At 44.1% G+C, this 13,227-nt stretch overlaps 1 protein-coding gene across 3 annotated transcripts in view; it reads right to left on the reverse strand.

Annotated features, from left to right (window-relative positions):
* Window positions 1–13,227, reverse strand: part of LOC137355430 (ras-GEF domain-containing family member 1A-like) — a 57,281-nt gene that overhangs the window by 28,970 nt on the left and 15,084 nt on the right. The window contains exon 1 of one of the 3 annotated variants that reach the window (XM_068020484.1): window positions 2,180–2,500. The exons of 1 other annotated variant lie outside the window; for it this stretch is intronic. In XM_068020484.1, coding sequence (XP_067876585.1) covers window positions 2,180–2,185 — 6 coding nt within the window. In that variant the 5' untranslated portion in view covers window positions 2,186–2,500. Of the gene's footprint in view, window positions 1–2,179; window positions 2,501–13,227 lie in introns of those variants that run through there. One more of the 3 variants, XM_068020482.1, reaches the window with a different exon arrangement.

The raw sequence follows: 13,227 nt of genomic DNA on the forward strand, positions 1-13,227 counted from the left end.
GGTTGTGAAGGACAGGGGCAACTCTTAAAGAAAATAAACAACATTTTTAAAGTATCCAGTGTCCCACACAGGAAGAAACACCGGCTCATTCACATTCCAATGTGTTGCTCACAGTTCAACCGCCTTGTAAATGCAGCAAGTTAAAAATACACAACTATCTCACTTCTTCATCTTGGCAAAGTCAGGAGGCTTCTTAGAAAAATGACATGTATGTGCACACCATGTACCCAGCCTGTGCCCAACTGGTATAATGTGGCACTTACACAGCATCTGATGCCCCATAACCAATTACTTCTTCACTACGTAAACAACTTGTAAGTACTTGGAGATGCCCAATCTCGCAAAGTGCGGGTGAGTTTGGAGATAGAAGGATACAAAGCCAGCGGAAAGGCAGCTTAGGGGCCAGGGCTAACACTCTTGTCTCTGAGTGAGAACATTGAGGGTTCAAGTCCCACTCCGCAGATTTGAGCACCAAACCTAGGTTGACACGACAGTGCAGTACTGAGGGAGTGCTGTACTGTCGGAGGTGCTGTCTTTTGGGGAGATGTTAAACCGAGGCCCCATTTACCCACTCAGGTGTATCGAAATGATCCCGTTGCACTATTTTGATAAGAGCTCTCCCTGCTGTCCTAGCCAATGTTTATCCCTCAACCAACATCAATGAAACAAGTTATCACGTCGCTGTTTGTGGGATCTTGCTATGTGCAAATTGGCTGCTGCGTTTCCTACATTACAACATTGCAGAAGTACTTCATTGGCTGTAAAGCACTTTGGGACATCCGGAGGTAATGAGAAGCGCTATATAAACGCTAATTCTTTCTTTAGGTCATCGCATCGTGCATCAGTGGTTTATCACTACAGTACTGTACCAAATATCAGCTAAAGTTGGCATGAGCAGTTACTGAGACTTGCACAAGACACCAAACCACATACAGATATTGCCCACACTTACACAGCCAAACATCCCAAGGCACAGGGCCAGTATTTAACAAGTTGTTTAATGGGCATTGATGAGAATTGGCACTTAAATACACAACACATTACGCCAGTAAATACTCTGCATTAAATAAAGGTGAAAGAATCAACATGCATTCATATAGCAGCTCATCGTGTCCCCAGAACATCCCAATTTTCCTCTGGTCCAGTGTAGTCACTGTTGTTAAATAGGTAAATGCTGCAGTGCACAGCAAGATCCCACAAACAGTAACTGAGATAGATCTCTGGGGAATCTTTTTGTTTGGTAGTTTGTGCTCAGGAATAAATATTGACCAGGGCACCAGGGAGAACTTCCCTGCTCTTCTTCAAATACTGCCACGGGATCTTTTATGTCCACCTCAGAAAGCAGACGGAGCCTTGGTTTCATATGTCTCATTAGAAAGACGGCACCTCTGATAATGCAGCACACCCTCATTACTGCACTGGAGTGTCAGCCTGGATTATGTGTCTTTACTGAATGCCGTTTCTCAGCTTTGTGCTTTCTCCATGACCGATCTTTACTCACTACATAGACAGGAGTTAGATCTGAGACACACAGGAGGCAGACAGTACCAGATGGAAGGAACAAGCAGGGTTTAACCCTTGCTTATAGTTCCCTAAGCAGTCACCCTTACCGAGTGTTTATACAGGAGTTAGCACCGAGACAGTACCAAATAAACAGTCTGCTTTCACTGTGTATACAGTATGGGGCGGATTTTCACAAACTGCATGTCAGGAGCTCTAGATTAATGCACCTGTTTCACAGCCTGATTTTCCATTGCTACGTATAACCGTCATGGTTGAGACTCTGTGTCTAATGGGTACAAGCTACCCCTATCTGTACAGGAGTTAGCACGGAGGAATACAAGGGGTCCAAAGGACCAGACAGGGGAATGTTCAGCGTTGACTGTACACATACAGGAGTTAGTATTGAAGAATACAGGGGATACACAGGACCAGACAGGGGGAATGGCCAGTACTTGTTTACTCTACACATACAGGAGTTAACATTGAGGAATACAAGGGGTCCACAGGACCAGACAGGGGAATGTTCAGAGTTTACTGTACACTTACAGATTAGCATTGAGGAATACACAGCATAGAATCTGTTTATAAGAAGTTCAAATACTGAAGTTCAAAGAGAATTTGAAAGATTCTCACACTGAAATCCAAACAACAAATGTGAAATAAAGTAACTCCTTACCCTCATCCTCAGCAACGACACGTTCTGCTCTCTCTTGTGACTCAGTGAGACGCTGAACAATCACTGCTCTGGGGGCTGCAGGTCAAGTGAAGCAAACTTCCCCAAATGAATTCCCGGCGGAGTTCCCCTGCTCCCCCTCTCTCTCATGAACCAACTGTGTGTGTGGCTTAGACTCTTTGTAAATAAGACTTAAGTCCTTCCCCCTTTGGACTGCTTCCTTTGCAAAGCAACCGACCCAACAGGTTTGAAGCGGCACTTCACTGTTTGAGGAAGATCATGTTTTATAGCACCTCCCAGGCACAAGGCAGTGGCCAGAATAACAGCTGAACACCCACATTAGGGACTGTCTCTAAACCTCCTTTGATTACAAAAAGCGTAGGAAGTTCTTTGCCACATTCTCATTTGTCACTCGGAAGCTCCTCCTTTTTAAGGCTGCTAAAAACTAACTCTGACTAATCACAGAACCATTTCCCCTAATTCCTGATCATTCTGTAAAAACCCAAGCTCTGGAATTCCCTCCCCAAAACCTCTCCACCTCCCCCTCTTCCCCTTTAAAGGCGCTCTTTAAAACGTACCTCTTTGACCAAGCTTTTGGACAGATGTCTTAATGCCTCCTTCTTTGGCTCGGTGTCAATCTTTGGTCAATTGCACTCCTGTGAAGCACCTTGGGATGTCTTACTCCATTAAAGGCACTATATAAATGCAAGAAATGCTGGATTCACTCAGCAGGTCTGGCAGCATCTGTGGAAAGAGAAGCAGAGTTAACGTTTCGGGTCAGTGACCCTTCTTCGGAACGTTCCGAAGAAGGGTCACTGACCCGAAACGTTAACTCTGCTTCTCTTTCCACAGATGCTGCCAGACCTGCTGAGTGAATCCAGCATTTCTTGTTTTTGTTTCAGATTTCCAGCATCCGCAGTATTTTGCTTTTATATTACTATATAAATGCAAGTTGTTGTTGTCTTGTCCGATTTTCCCCCATCCCTTTTCAGAAATTGTGATTTCCTTCACCTATATTGAGATGTTTCGCCCAACTAAAGGGAACATGTTAACACTGCCATCCCAAGCTAAGATGTCAGAGATCAGTAATGCATTATGAAAGGATTAGTCAAGGAAGCTCATATTCCCAAACCCGTGACCCAGTACATTGATGTCCTGGCACACGGTGTAACCCAACTACCCAATCTTCCCCAACTACCTACTCTGCCCATTTAACTGGAAAGTGAGACAAGCAGGGTCCTAGTCAACATGCGCCCAGCTCCACCCCTACCCACAAAGCTCTTTTGAAGAGTTGGCACAAGAGTTTGGTGGGCTGAATGGCCTCCTTCTGTGCTGTGTCATTCTATGATTCTAACCAACATCACCCAAAAAAAAACCAGATTATTTACCTCATTTGCTGTTTGTAGGATCTTGCTGTGCAAAATGATTACCCTAACAGTTACCACACTTTGAAGTAATTCATGGTATGCGAAGTGATTTGAGACACACCTGAGAGAGCACACTGCTTAAAGGACAGCTGTGCCAAAGATGGGCAGAATAGCCTCCTTCTGTGCTGACACAAAGGTCAGCACCTCTGGCAGTGCAGCACACCCTCAGTACTGTACTGCACTGTCAGCTGTGGTGTGCTCCAATTTCTGGAGTGTGCCTTGCAGTGATACTAGCTGACCCAAACTGACAGGCAATAATGAAACGTGGAGGGTATCATAATTCATTTATTGGGGATAACAAACCTATGAACTGTCCTCATTAGTTATCATTTACATACACAAATTAGGCTAATTCAGTCACATAACAGGAAGTAACCTTACTGAACTTAGACAATTATACAATTATTATTCTAATTAGGCATGACGTGTTATTGGATTAGGCCAATTAATCTTACGTTATGTAAATTCAATAATGAAAACTAGACTTTTCCCTCAGCTCAGAAACTACAAATGCTCACTTCATCATTGACCTGTGTAAAGGAATGGGCAACAGTGGAAAATAAACAATTTTGGTTTTCTCATCTTCTCTGCTTTGCTCTTGAAGCCTTGATCTGGGTTGAATGCCCCCCACACCTCCCGAAAAGGGGTCAAATTCTCACAGAAAGAGGGGGAGCAATAATATATTGTACTAATGAAACCATTCCCAGGTGGCGGGAATGGGAGGGGAAAACATGTTTCACTAGTTTGATAGAAGTGTATTTTATGAATCCTGCAGGTATGCATAGATTTTAATTTTTGCTGAATGAATTCTCCCCTGTCCTGTACCACTATAATATGCTGGGGATCTCAGAATGCAATGACTTTTAAGTGTTAAATGCTATTGTACAATGTGGATTAGCGGTCCAGTTCTATCCTGCAACACCCAGTGTTTGACATCTTGGAACAATCCACTCATAAATTATATTAAACCAGAGCACACACCCATCTGATCTTGAAAACAGCCTTAAAGTTCCTGTGCTTTCCCCCCCCCCCCTCCCCCTCCCCACTTTCAGCAACTCACTCTTATTTTAAAGAGGTAAATTCTCACCTCTAGCACACCTGGTAGAAAAATGGTTCGGAAATTCAGGTGTGCATGGGAAATTCCCGAAGGGCTGCGAATTAGGCTCATGCATTCCCAGCATGCTCTCATCTGCACTGGAAGAGCAACAGCTGAGGATTTGCCCTCAATATTCCTTCTTCAGTTCCCTCCCAAACTGACCATGGGGGTTTCAACCATTGCTGTCCTTCAGCCAGCCAGTGAGAGGCTCAAGAGAGAGAGTGGACTGGTATAACTGTTACATAGAACATTACAGCGCAGTACAGGCCCTTCGGCCCTCGATGTTCTCCAACATGTCCGCCAATTGGCACTGCCTCTCTCCCCCTGTCCTCCAAGGACCTCAAGCTGAGAAGAGGAACCTACAGTAAAACCCATGAAGCTTCCAATGATTGCAATTAAGCCATCTGCCTTGCTTAAATTGATTAAATTGCTCTCTTTAACCTTCCTGACGCTTGTAGCTTCTGCTCCGAGTCCAATCTCCCTACACACCCCTCTTTCTCTAATGTTCAAGGCTATGTAAGTTGTTTTTGTCAGCAGCGTTGGGAGGAGCCAGTAATTTTGAGATGGTCCCTTAGGCATGCATACTATTAGCACATGATTAATGAGATATAAAACTGAGCTTCAGTTGTATCTTAAGATTGACGCTTCACTTTTGGCATTTGGCTCTGACGTCAGACAGACTTAGCTCTTTATTGATTCTGTGTTCCACTCACGTGTGCAAACAAAAGCATCATAGAACAGGAACTTTTATCCTTTAAATAGGCGCTTGGTATTTTGCCTCCAGCAATTGCTGCTATTCTTGAACTTGAAACCACAACATAGTTGGCTGTTGAAGCACTGTAAAAATGTAACAACAATATTTTTCTGGCCACCGTCTCACGACATGTCACAATTTGCAAAAAAATGCACAGAATCAAAGTGTAGCCCCAGCCCATAACCCGCACGCCTGTCTGCCGTCTGTCTTACACTTAGTGGAGGAGACTCTCTCCAGACATCCCGACTCTCCCCACCTTCAAAAGCTTCCACGTTTGGAATGGAGATTCCCCCAAATCAATCCCACCCCCGCCACCTGCTCACACACTTGTGAAGCCTCTTGGGATATTAAAGATGCTATGTAAATCCAATTGTTTTAACGTTTATTTTCGTGTAACAAAATGAAAGAAGGAAAGACTTGTATTTATATAGCGCCTATCACAACTTCAGGACGTCCCAAAGCATATTACAGCCAATGAAGAACTTTTGGAAGTGTACTCTCTGTTGTAACGTAGGAAACATGGCAGCCAATTCATGCACAGCAAGCTCCCACGAATGTGATAATGCCCGATAATTTTTTTTTTAAGTGATGTTGATTGAGGGATAAATATTGGCCAGGACACCGAGGAGAACTCCCCTGCTCTTCTTCGAAATGGTGCCGTGGGATATTTTACATTCACCTGAGAGGGCAGATGGGACCTTGGTTCAAAGTCTCATCCGAAAGATGGCACCTCCAACAGTGCAGCACTCCTTCTGTACTGCACTGGAATGTCAGCTTGGATTTTGTGCTCAATTCTCTGGAGCGGGAGATGAACCCACAACCTTCTGACCCAGAGGAGAAGGTGCTGCCCACGAAGGCATGAATGACGGAACAGCTGATGTAGAGTTCCGGGCTGGGGAAGGATGGTTGAGAGAAATTTATAATAAACAGGTACAAATATTTTGCTATATGGTGGAACAGAAGGGTTCATGTGTTGGATTAATATGAGGCCAGCTTCTATCCTCCTCCCATCAAAGGGACTCTGCCTTAGAGTTATTTTTGTCTGGAGTGATTTTGACAGCCTTTGCTATTTTCTCTGGTACTGCTCAGAATCTATGAGTGAGCAAATCCCAGGATTCCACCTACTCAGTTGCTAGGTAGTGTGGGTGATGACCACCCCTTGGACTTTCGGCTGACCGATTTTCTTGCCCTGTCTTTGCGAGAAACAGATGGCTGGTTGGGAGTTTCCCTACAGTCGCACAGCTCAGATTAGCAACTGGGGGCCCGGGGCGATGGTGGGGGAAAACCCACGCCTTGGCAACTTCCCAACGACTTTAAGCTTCAGCATCTCATGGGTGACACCCTGCAAACTCATTATGGGATGTTTCATGATTCAGGTCGTCGTGGAAACTACACGGAGGGGGCAATACTGCTATTTTGTAAAGTCCAGGGAATGGTGAGTCAAGTCAAAGTCAGGGCATGCAAACTATGATGGAGTTTAAAAAGAACAGTAAAAGAAACGACTTGCCTTTATATAGCGCCTTTCACAACCTCAGCAGGTCCCAAAGTACTTTACAGCCAATAAAATACTTTTGAAGTGTCGTCACTGTTGTAATGTCGGAAACGCAGCCAGTTTGCCCTCAGCAAGCTCTCACAAACAGCATTGACATAATCACCTGGTTCAGTGATATTGATGGAGAGATAAATATTGGCCACAACAACCCCCTCCCCCGCTCTTTTTCAAATAATGAAATAGGATTTTTTCCATGTTGCCCGACAGGCCAATGCAGTACGGAGGGAGTGCTGCACTGTCAACCTGGTATTTGTGCTCAAGTTGCTGGAGTGGGGCTTGAATGCTTAACCTCCTGACTTGGAGACAAGAGTGCTATCCACTGAGCCACAGCTGAATAAGTAAGGAACCACAAAAAGATGGATTGACAAATGGTGTCATGGAAGTAAAAATGGACAGAAAATCATGAGGGGGGCAATACCAGTTCCTTCCAGCATGAACTGGGAGTGATAGAGCAGTAAAAAAAAGAACTGCATTTATATAGCACCTTTCACATCCTTAGGATGTGCCGAAGCGCTTCGCAGCCAATGAATAGGAATATGATCACTGTTGTTTTTTAGGCTAAAGTGAGCATAGGAAAAAGGTAAAGAACAGAGGAGGTAAAATGGGATTGCAGCAAACATACAAACAGAATGTGGAAAGTTTCCCTGGAATCGAGGAATCCAGGGTGACAAAGGAAACAATGGGATTCTGGGAATGCTCAGAATGTGTCCCTTGCAACAGGGTTTATGAATCATTCCGAGAAGCATCTTCCCCGTAAAAGGTTAGAGTTTAAAAAGTACAGAGGAAGAATAGCCGATAGATACAGAAATTAGCCACAGAGAGATGACAGAGATGCTGAGAGAGTGAGCAGGGCACCAGGCCCTGATCGGACCTCAGAAAAGAGCAGGTGGCAACTGAAATGAGTCACACATTTCTGATGAAGTGTCTGGGATAAGCCTCATTGACCTGAAACTGTTTCTCTCTCCACAGATGTTGCCTGACATGTTGAGTATTTACAGCATTTTCTGCTTTTATTTCCGATTTCCAGCATCCACAGTATTTTGCTTTCGTACTAAACACGGGAGTTGTGCGAAGGGACTGGAAAGGGATGAAAAATGGTGTCAATTTCTAAAAGTGGACGGAAGGATAACCCATGAACTAAGGGTTAAAGATTTCTCGTCTGTGCACCTGGCACAAGATCAAACCAAGAGACCACTTATCACCAGCTGTGATTTTATAGTTTTGGTCGTTATTTTAAACGGTTTGGGTTTGTCCAGTTGCATGTTGCAGGCTCCTGGTGTGCGAGAGGAGAACAGATGTGGGATTTTTGCCCTCTGATAATTAGGAGAGGGTAAATAACACAAAGCATCCTGAAGGAGAAGGCATCAAGGGACACAGAGAATGGGAAGTCGTTGTCAACACTGCTATACAGGTGGCAGAACTTACTCGACAAACCTATTCGAGCCCTTTGATGATGTAACAAGAGTTAGTTGACATGAGGCGGGGGAACTTGGTAGGTTTAATCTATTTAGACTTTAGCAAAATCCTTTGACACAGTGCCACAGGGGAGATTACAAGATCAAAGGGCATAGATTGGAGAAAGCTACTAATTGTATGAGTAACTAGCAGAGTCAGAGGGTTCAGTGGGAGTAGGTTAGTTGAGTAGCGTCAAAACAGAAAGAGGTGGCCTTTAGTCATCAATACAGGGGCCATTAACTTTGTTGATGTACATTACGTGGAAGAAAAAAATACAAGAAAGCTCTCCCGAGTATACTGGTAATAGCAAATTGGGAGCGGTCATAAACGTTGGAACTAGCGGAGTAAGTACAGAGGACTGGACAACTTAGGAAATGGAGCCAAAGAGTGGGATGATGTCATGTAATGTGGAAAAATACAAAGTCATGAAGCTGGGGAAATGAAACCAACAGTAGCCATACAAAGTGAACAGAGATAGTCCGCAGGGAGTGACACAGGGGACGGGCCTGAAATTATTAGTAGGGAATACCCTTAAATCAATAAAAAAAAAAGGGTGATTAAAAAAAAACTTAAGCAGGTTCTGGCGAAGAGCTCATGGATCAGAGCAGAAATGCCAGTAAGTGATGGTAATTTATACAAAACACCAAACCGTCATTCCTTGACTATTGTGTACAGGTCTGGGCACTGTCGCACAGGGAGAGGAAAGGCATTCCTGATCTTGAGGCAAACAGAAAGGAGGGCAATTAAACTGATCAGCAGGAATGGATACCTGCACTGTTGGGAAAGACTGTGGCTTCTGGAGATGTTAAAGATTCATTGGTATTTTTTTGAAGATGCTCAACATTCCTCTCTCAATGAGAAACCAATTAATCGGCTAGTCATCTAATGGCTGCTTGTGGGATCTTACTGCGTGCGAAATGTACCTGCACAGCAACAGCCAGTGCCCTTCAAAGTGCTTTGCGATATTTGAGAGATACAATAAAGCTGCTGGGTAAACAAAGCCATGATTTGGTAGACAAACACAATTCTTTTCCTTGTGTATGTGTGTCAGATTCACATTGTCGCATTGTTCATTGTACAGTAAACAAATTCCTCCAGCAAATATTTCCAAACCTTCAAAGTTAACATTGTTTTTTTTAAACTCAGCATTGCAAAATGCATGAGCAGACGCGTGACACAACAGGGAAGTTGTTCAGGAGAGGTTGTAGTGTGTAACCACACATGTACACAGCCAGCTACAACAACAAGGACTCACCGTTCCCTTCAACAGCCACCAGAAAACAGTGGCGCAGTGGTTTGCACCGCAGCCTCACAGCTCCAGGGACCCGGGTTCAATTCTGGGTACTGCCTGTATGGAGTTTGCAAGTTCTCCCTGTGTCTGCATGGGTTTCCTCCGGGTGCTCCGGTTTCCTCCCACATGCCAAAGACTTGCTGGTTGATAGGTTAATTGGCCATTATAAATTGCCCCTAGTACAGGTAGGTGTAAGGGAAATATAGGGACAGGAAATATAGGGACAGGTGGGGATGTAGTAAGAATATGGAATTAGTGTAGGATTAGTATAAATGGGTGGTTGATGGTCGGCACAGACTCGGTGGGCCGAAGGGCCTGTTTCAGTGCTGTATCTCTAAACTGAACTAAACTAAGAAGTGGACATCCAGCGCACACACATCACTTGAAACACTGCTGTTTGCAAAAGTTTCACGGGGTAGCCAACTGAACTCAGCCCAGCATCCCATTTGATTCTTGGTTATCAAGCAGTTAAAGTCATTATGCCCCCAACTATCTCCCAAAAGATAAATTGCTTGCAGAGGATTCGCACCAAACTCCCAATCCCGACCTCCTCTACCAGATGTGAACATATCAGCAATCTGTGCACTGGTCCACTGCTGCTGCTCAGAATTAGCATATTTCAAACATGTAGACGCACGGTGCGTGGTTAATTCAGTAATTTACTCCACTAACATCCGACAAACATCAATCAGACCCACATGATGCCAAAGTCACATGCCATCTACTTCAGGCAGTGCTCTTACTGGAGTCATCAATGCCAAGCAGAGGGTATAGACCCTACGCATTCACCCTGATACCATTTAAACAGTGACACATTAGCAAAATACAATTTAGCAGAGGCAAGATGATGAATGAGGAGCTGTCAACAAATTGACAAAAAGGTAAAAACAGATCCTTTGGGCAGAGATTCCCCCCAGGGCAAAAGGAGGTCACTGCAGCTGAAAGTACAGGTTGGGTGTGACTCTAATTAAAACTGTGAGCAGGGTATCAGAGGTACTGTCACTCTCCTGCCCTCCCAGTGCATCTTCTGTTACCCAACCCCATAGTAGCAAGGGCTTAGGCTAGGCAGCTCACTGTGATTCCTTGGCCGGCTTGGGAACATACTCAAGAAAGAAGAGGGCAGAAGATCTTTTTTTAAGAACTACAGTGAGGCCCCACAAACAGCAATGAGATCAATGACCAGATAGTCTACTTCAGTGATCTTGGTTCAGGCAACTGTCCTGCTGTTCTTCGAATGATGCCATGGGATTTTTTAAATGCACCAAAGAGGGCAGAGGGAACCTTGGTTTAACATCTCATCAAAAAACACCACCTCAGACAGTGCAGCACTGCCTCAGTAACTGCATTGGTATGTCAGCCTGGAGCCTCGGAGGTGGGACTTGAACCCACAATCTTCACAACGCAGGAGGTGACAGTGCCACCCACTGCGCCAGCACTAGCATATTAGAAATGCTTCCATAGTCTATATGTGTTGTACTAAGAACTGTGAGCTATCAGTGGTACCATACTATATATTAATCTGGTCTCATAATATACCTGGCCTCCTTACAGCTCTTCTGCAGTTAAGCAAAGGAATCTGGTAAACACTTCAGGGGATATGATGCTATTGTTGAGTGTTTGGCAATCTACCGACTCCCGTGTGGGTTTGCCAAGCGGGGCGGTACTGCTCTGACACTGTTGTCCAGGTGCCTCCAGTACATATCGTTATTCAAGAAAAGAGGGAAAGAGAAAATAGGGAACTACAGGCCAGTTAGCCTAACATCAGTCATCAGGAAAATACTGGAATCTATTATTAAGGAAGTCGTAACAATACACTTAGACAATCATTTTATGATCAGACAAAGTCAACATGGTTTTACGAAACGGAAATACTGTTTGACAAATTTATTAGTTTTTTGAGGATGTAACTAGTAGGGCAGATATAGGAGAAACCAGTAGATGTAGTATACTTGGATTTCCAAAAGGCATTCGATAAGGTCCCACACAAAAGGTTAAAAGGCAAGATAAGGGCTCATGGAGTTGGGGGTAATATATTAGCACAGATAGAGGGTCGGTTAATGGACAGGAAGCAAAGAGTAGGGATGAACGGGGCATTTTCAGGTTGGCAGGGTGTAACTAGTGGAGTGCCACAAGGATCGGTGCTGGGGCCTCAGCTATTTACAATCTATATTAATGACTTCGACGAAGAGACGAGAGTAATGTATCCAAGTTTTGCTGATGATACAAAGCTAGGTGGGAATGCAAACTATGGGAAGGACACAAAGAGATATAGACAGGTTAAGATAGTGGCAACAAGATGGCAGATGGAGTGTAATGTGGGGAAGTGTGAGGTTATTCACTTTGGTAGTGAGAATAGAAAAGCAGAATATTTTCTAAAAGGCGTGAAACTTCTAAATGTTGACGTTCAGAGGCACTTGGGTGTACTTGTCCAAGCAACGTGGAAAGTTAGCATACAGGTACAGCAAGCAATTAAGAAGGCAAATGGCATGTTGACATTTACTGCAAGGGGATTGGAGTACAAGAATAAAGAGGTCTTACCACAAATGTGCAGGGCTTTGGTAAGACCACACCTGGAGTACTGTGCGCAGTTTTGGTCTCCATATTAACGAAGGATATACTTGCATTGGAGGCAGTACAGTGAAGGTTCACTAGTTGGTCCCTGGGATGAGAGGGTTGTCCTGTGATGAGAGGCTGAGTAAATTGGGCCTATACTCTCTGGAGTTTAGAGGAATGAGAACTGATCTCATTGAAACATTCAAGAGTTTTGAAGGGGACTTGACAGTGTAGACACTGAGAGGCTGTTTCCCCTGGCTGGGGAATCTAGAACATCGGGGCACAGTCTCAGGATAAGAGGTCGATCATTTAGGACAAAGATGAGGAGAAACTTCTTCGCTCAAAAGGGTTGTGAATCTTTGGAATTCTCTACCTCAGAGGGTTGTGGAGTCTACATCGTTGAATATATTTAAGGCTGACAGATAGATTTTTGGTCTCTCAGGGAATCAAGGGATATGGGGAATGGGCAGGAAAATGGAGTTGAAGCCAAAGATCAGCCATGATCATATTGAATGGCGGAGCAGGCTTGACAGGCTGTACGGTCTACTCCAGCTCCTATTTCTTATGTTCTTATGTGCTGCTGTATAAAATAGTTGACAATGGTAACACAAAGACAAATATTCAAAATATTGCCAACAATTATCATAGGTAGAACTGAATAGACTGGTTGGGAACTGGTCAATCTGGTCCCCTAAAAAAGGACTCAAAAAGAGTTTTTGTAAGTTTGAGGTTTGCTGACTGAAAGTGCTTTCATTTATTCCCCATGGTACTGACTCTCACCCCCTCACTGAGGTACAATCACAGAGAGAGGATAAGGATGTGTGACCCTAAATTGTTTGACAGGGCTTTGCCACCTCCTTAAAAATAAATGGAGAGATTCATCCATTGTTTTTGCTCCAAGACACTTCCACAACCTGCTTGTA

The sequence above is a fragment of the Heterodontus francisci genome, chromosome 42 (genome assembly GCF_036365525.1).
Source record: "Heterodontus francisci isolate sHetFra1 chromosome 42, sHetFra1.hap1, whole genome shotgun sequence".
NCBI classification, from domain to species: Eukaryota; Metazoa; Chordata; class Chondrichthyes; order Heterodontiformes; family Heterodontidae; genus Heterodontus; species Heterodontus francisci.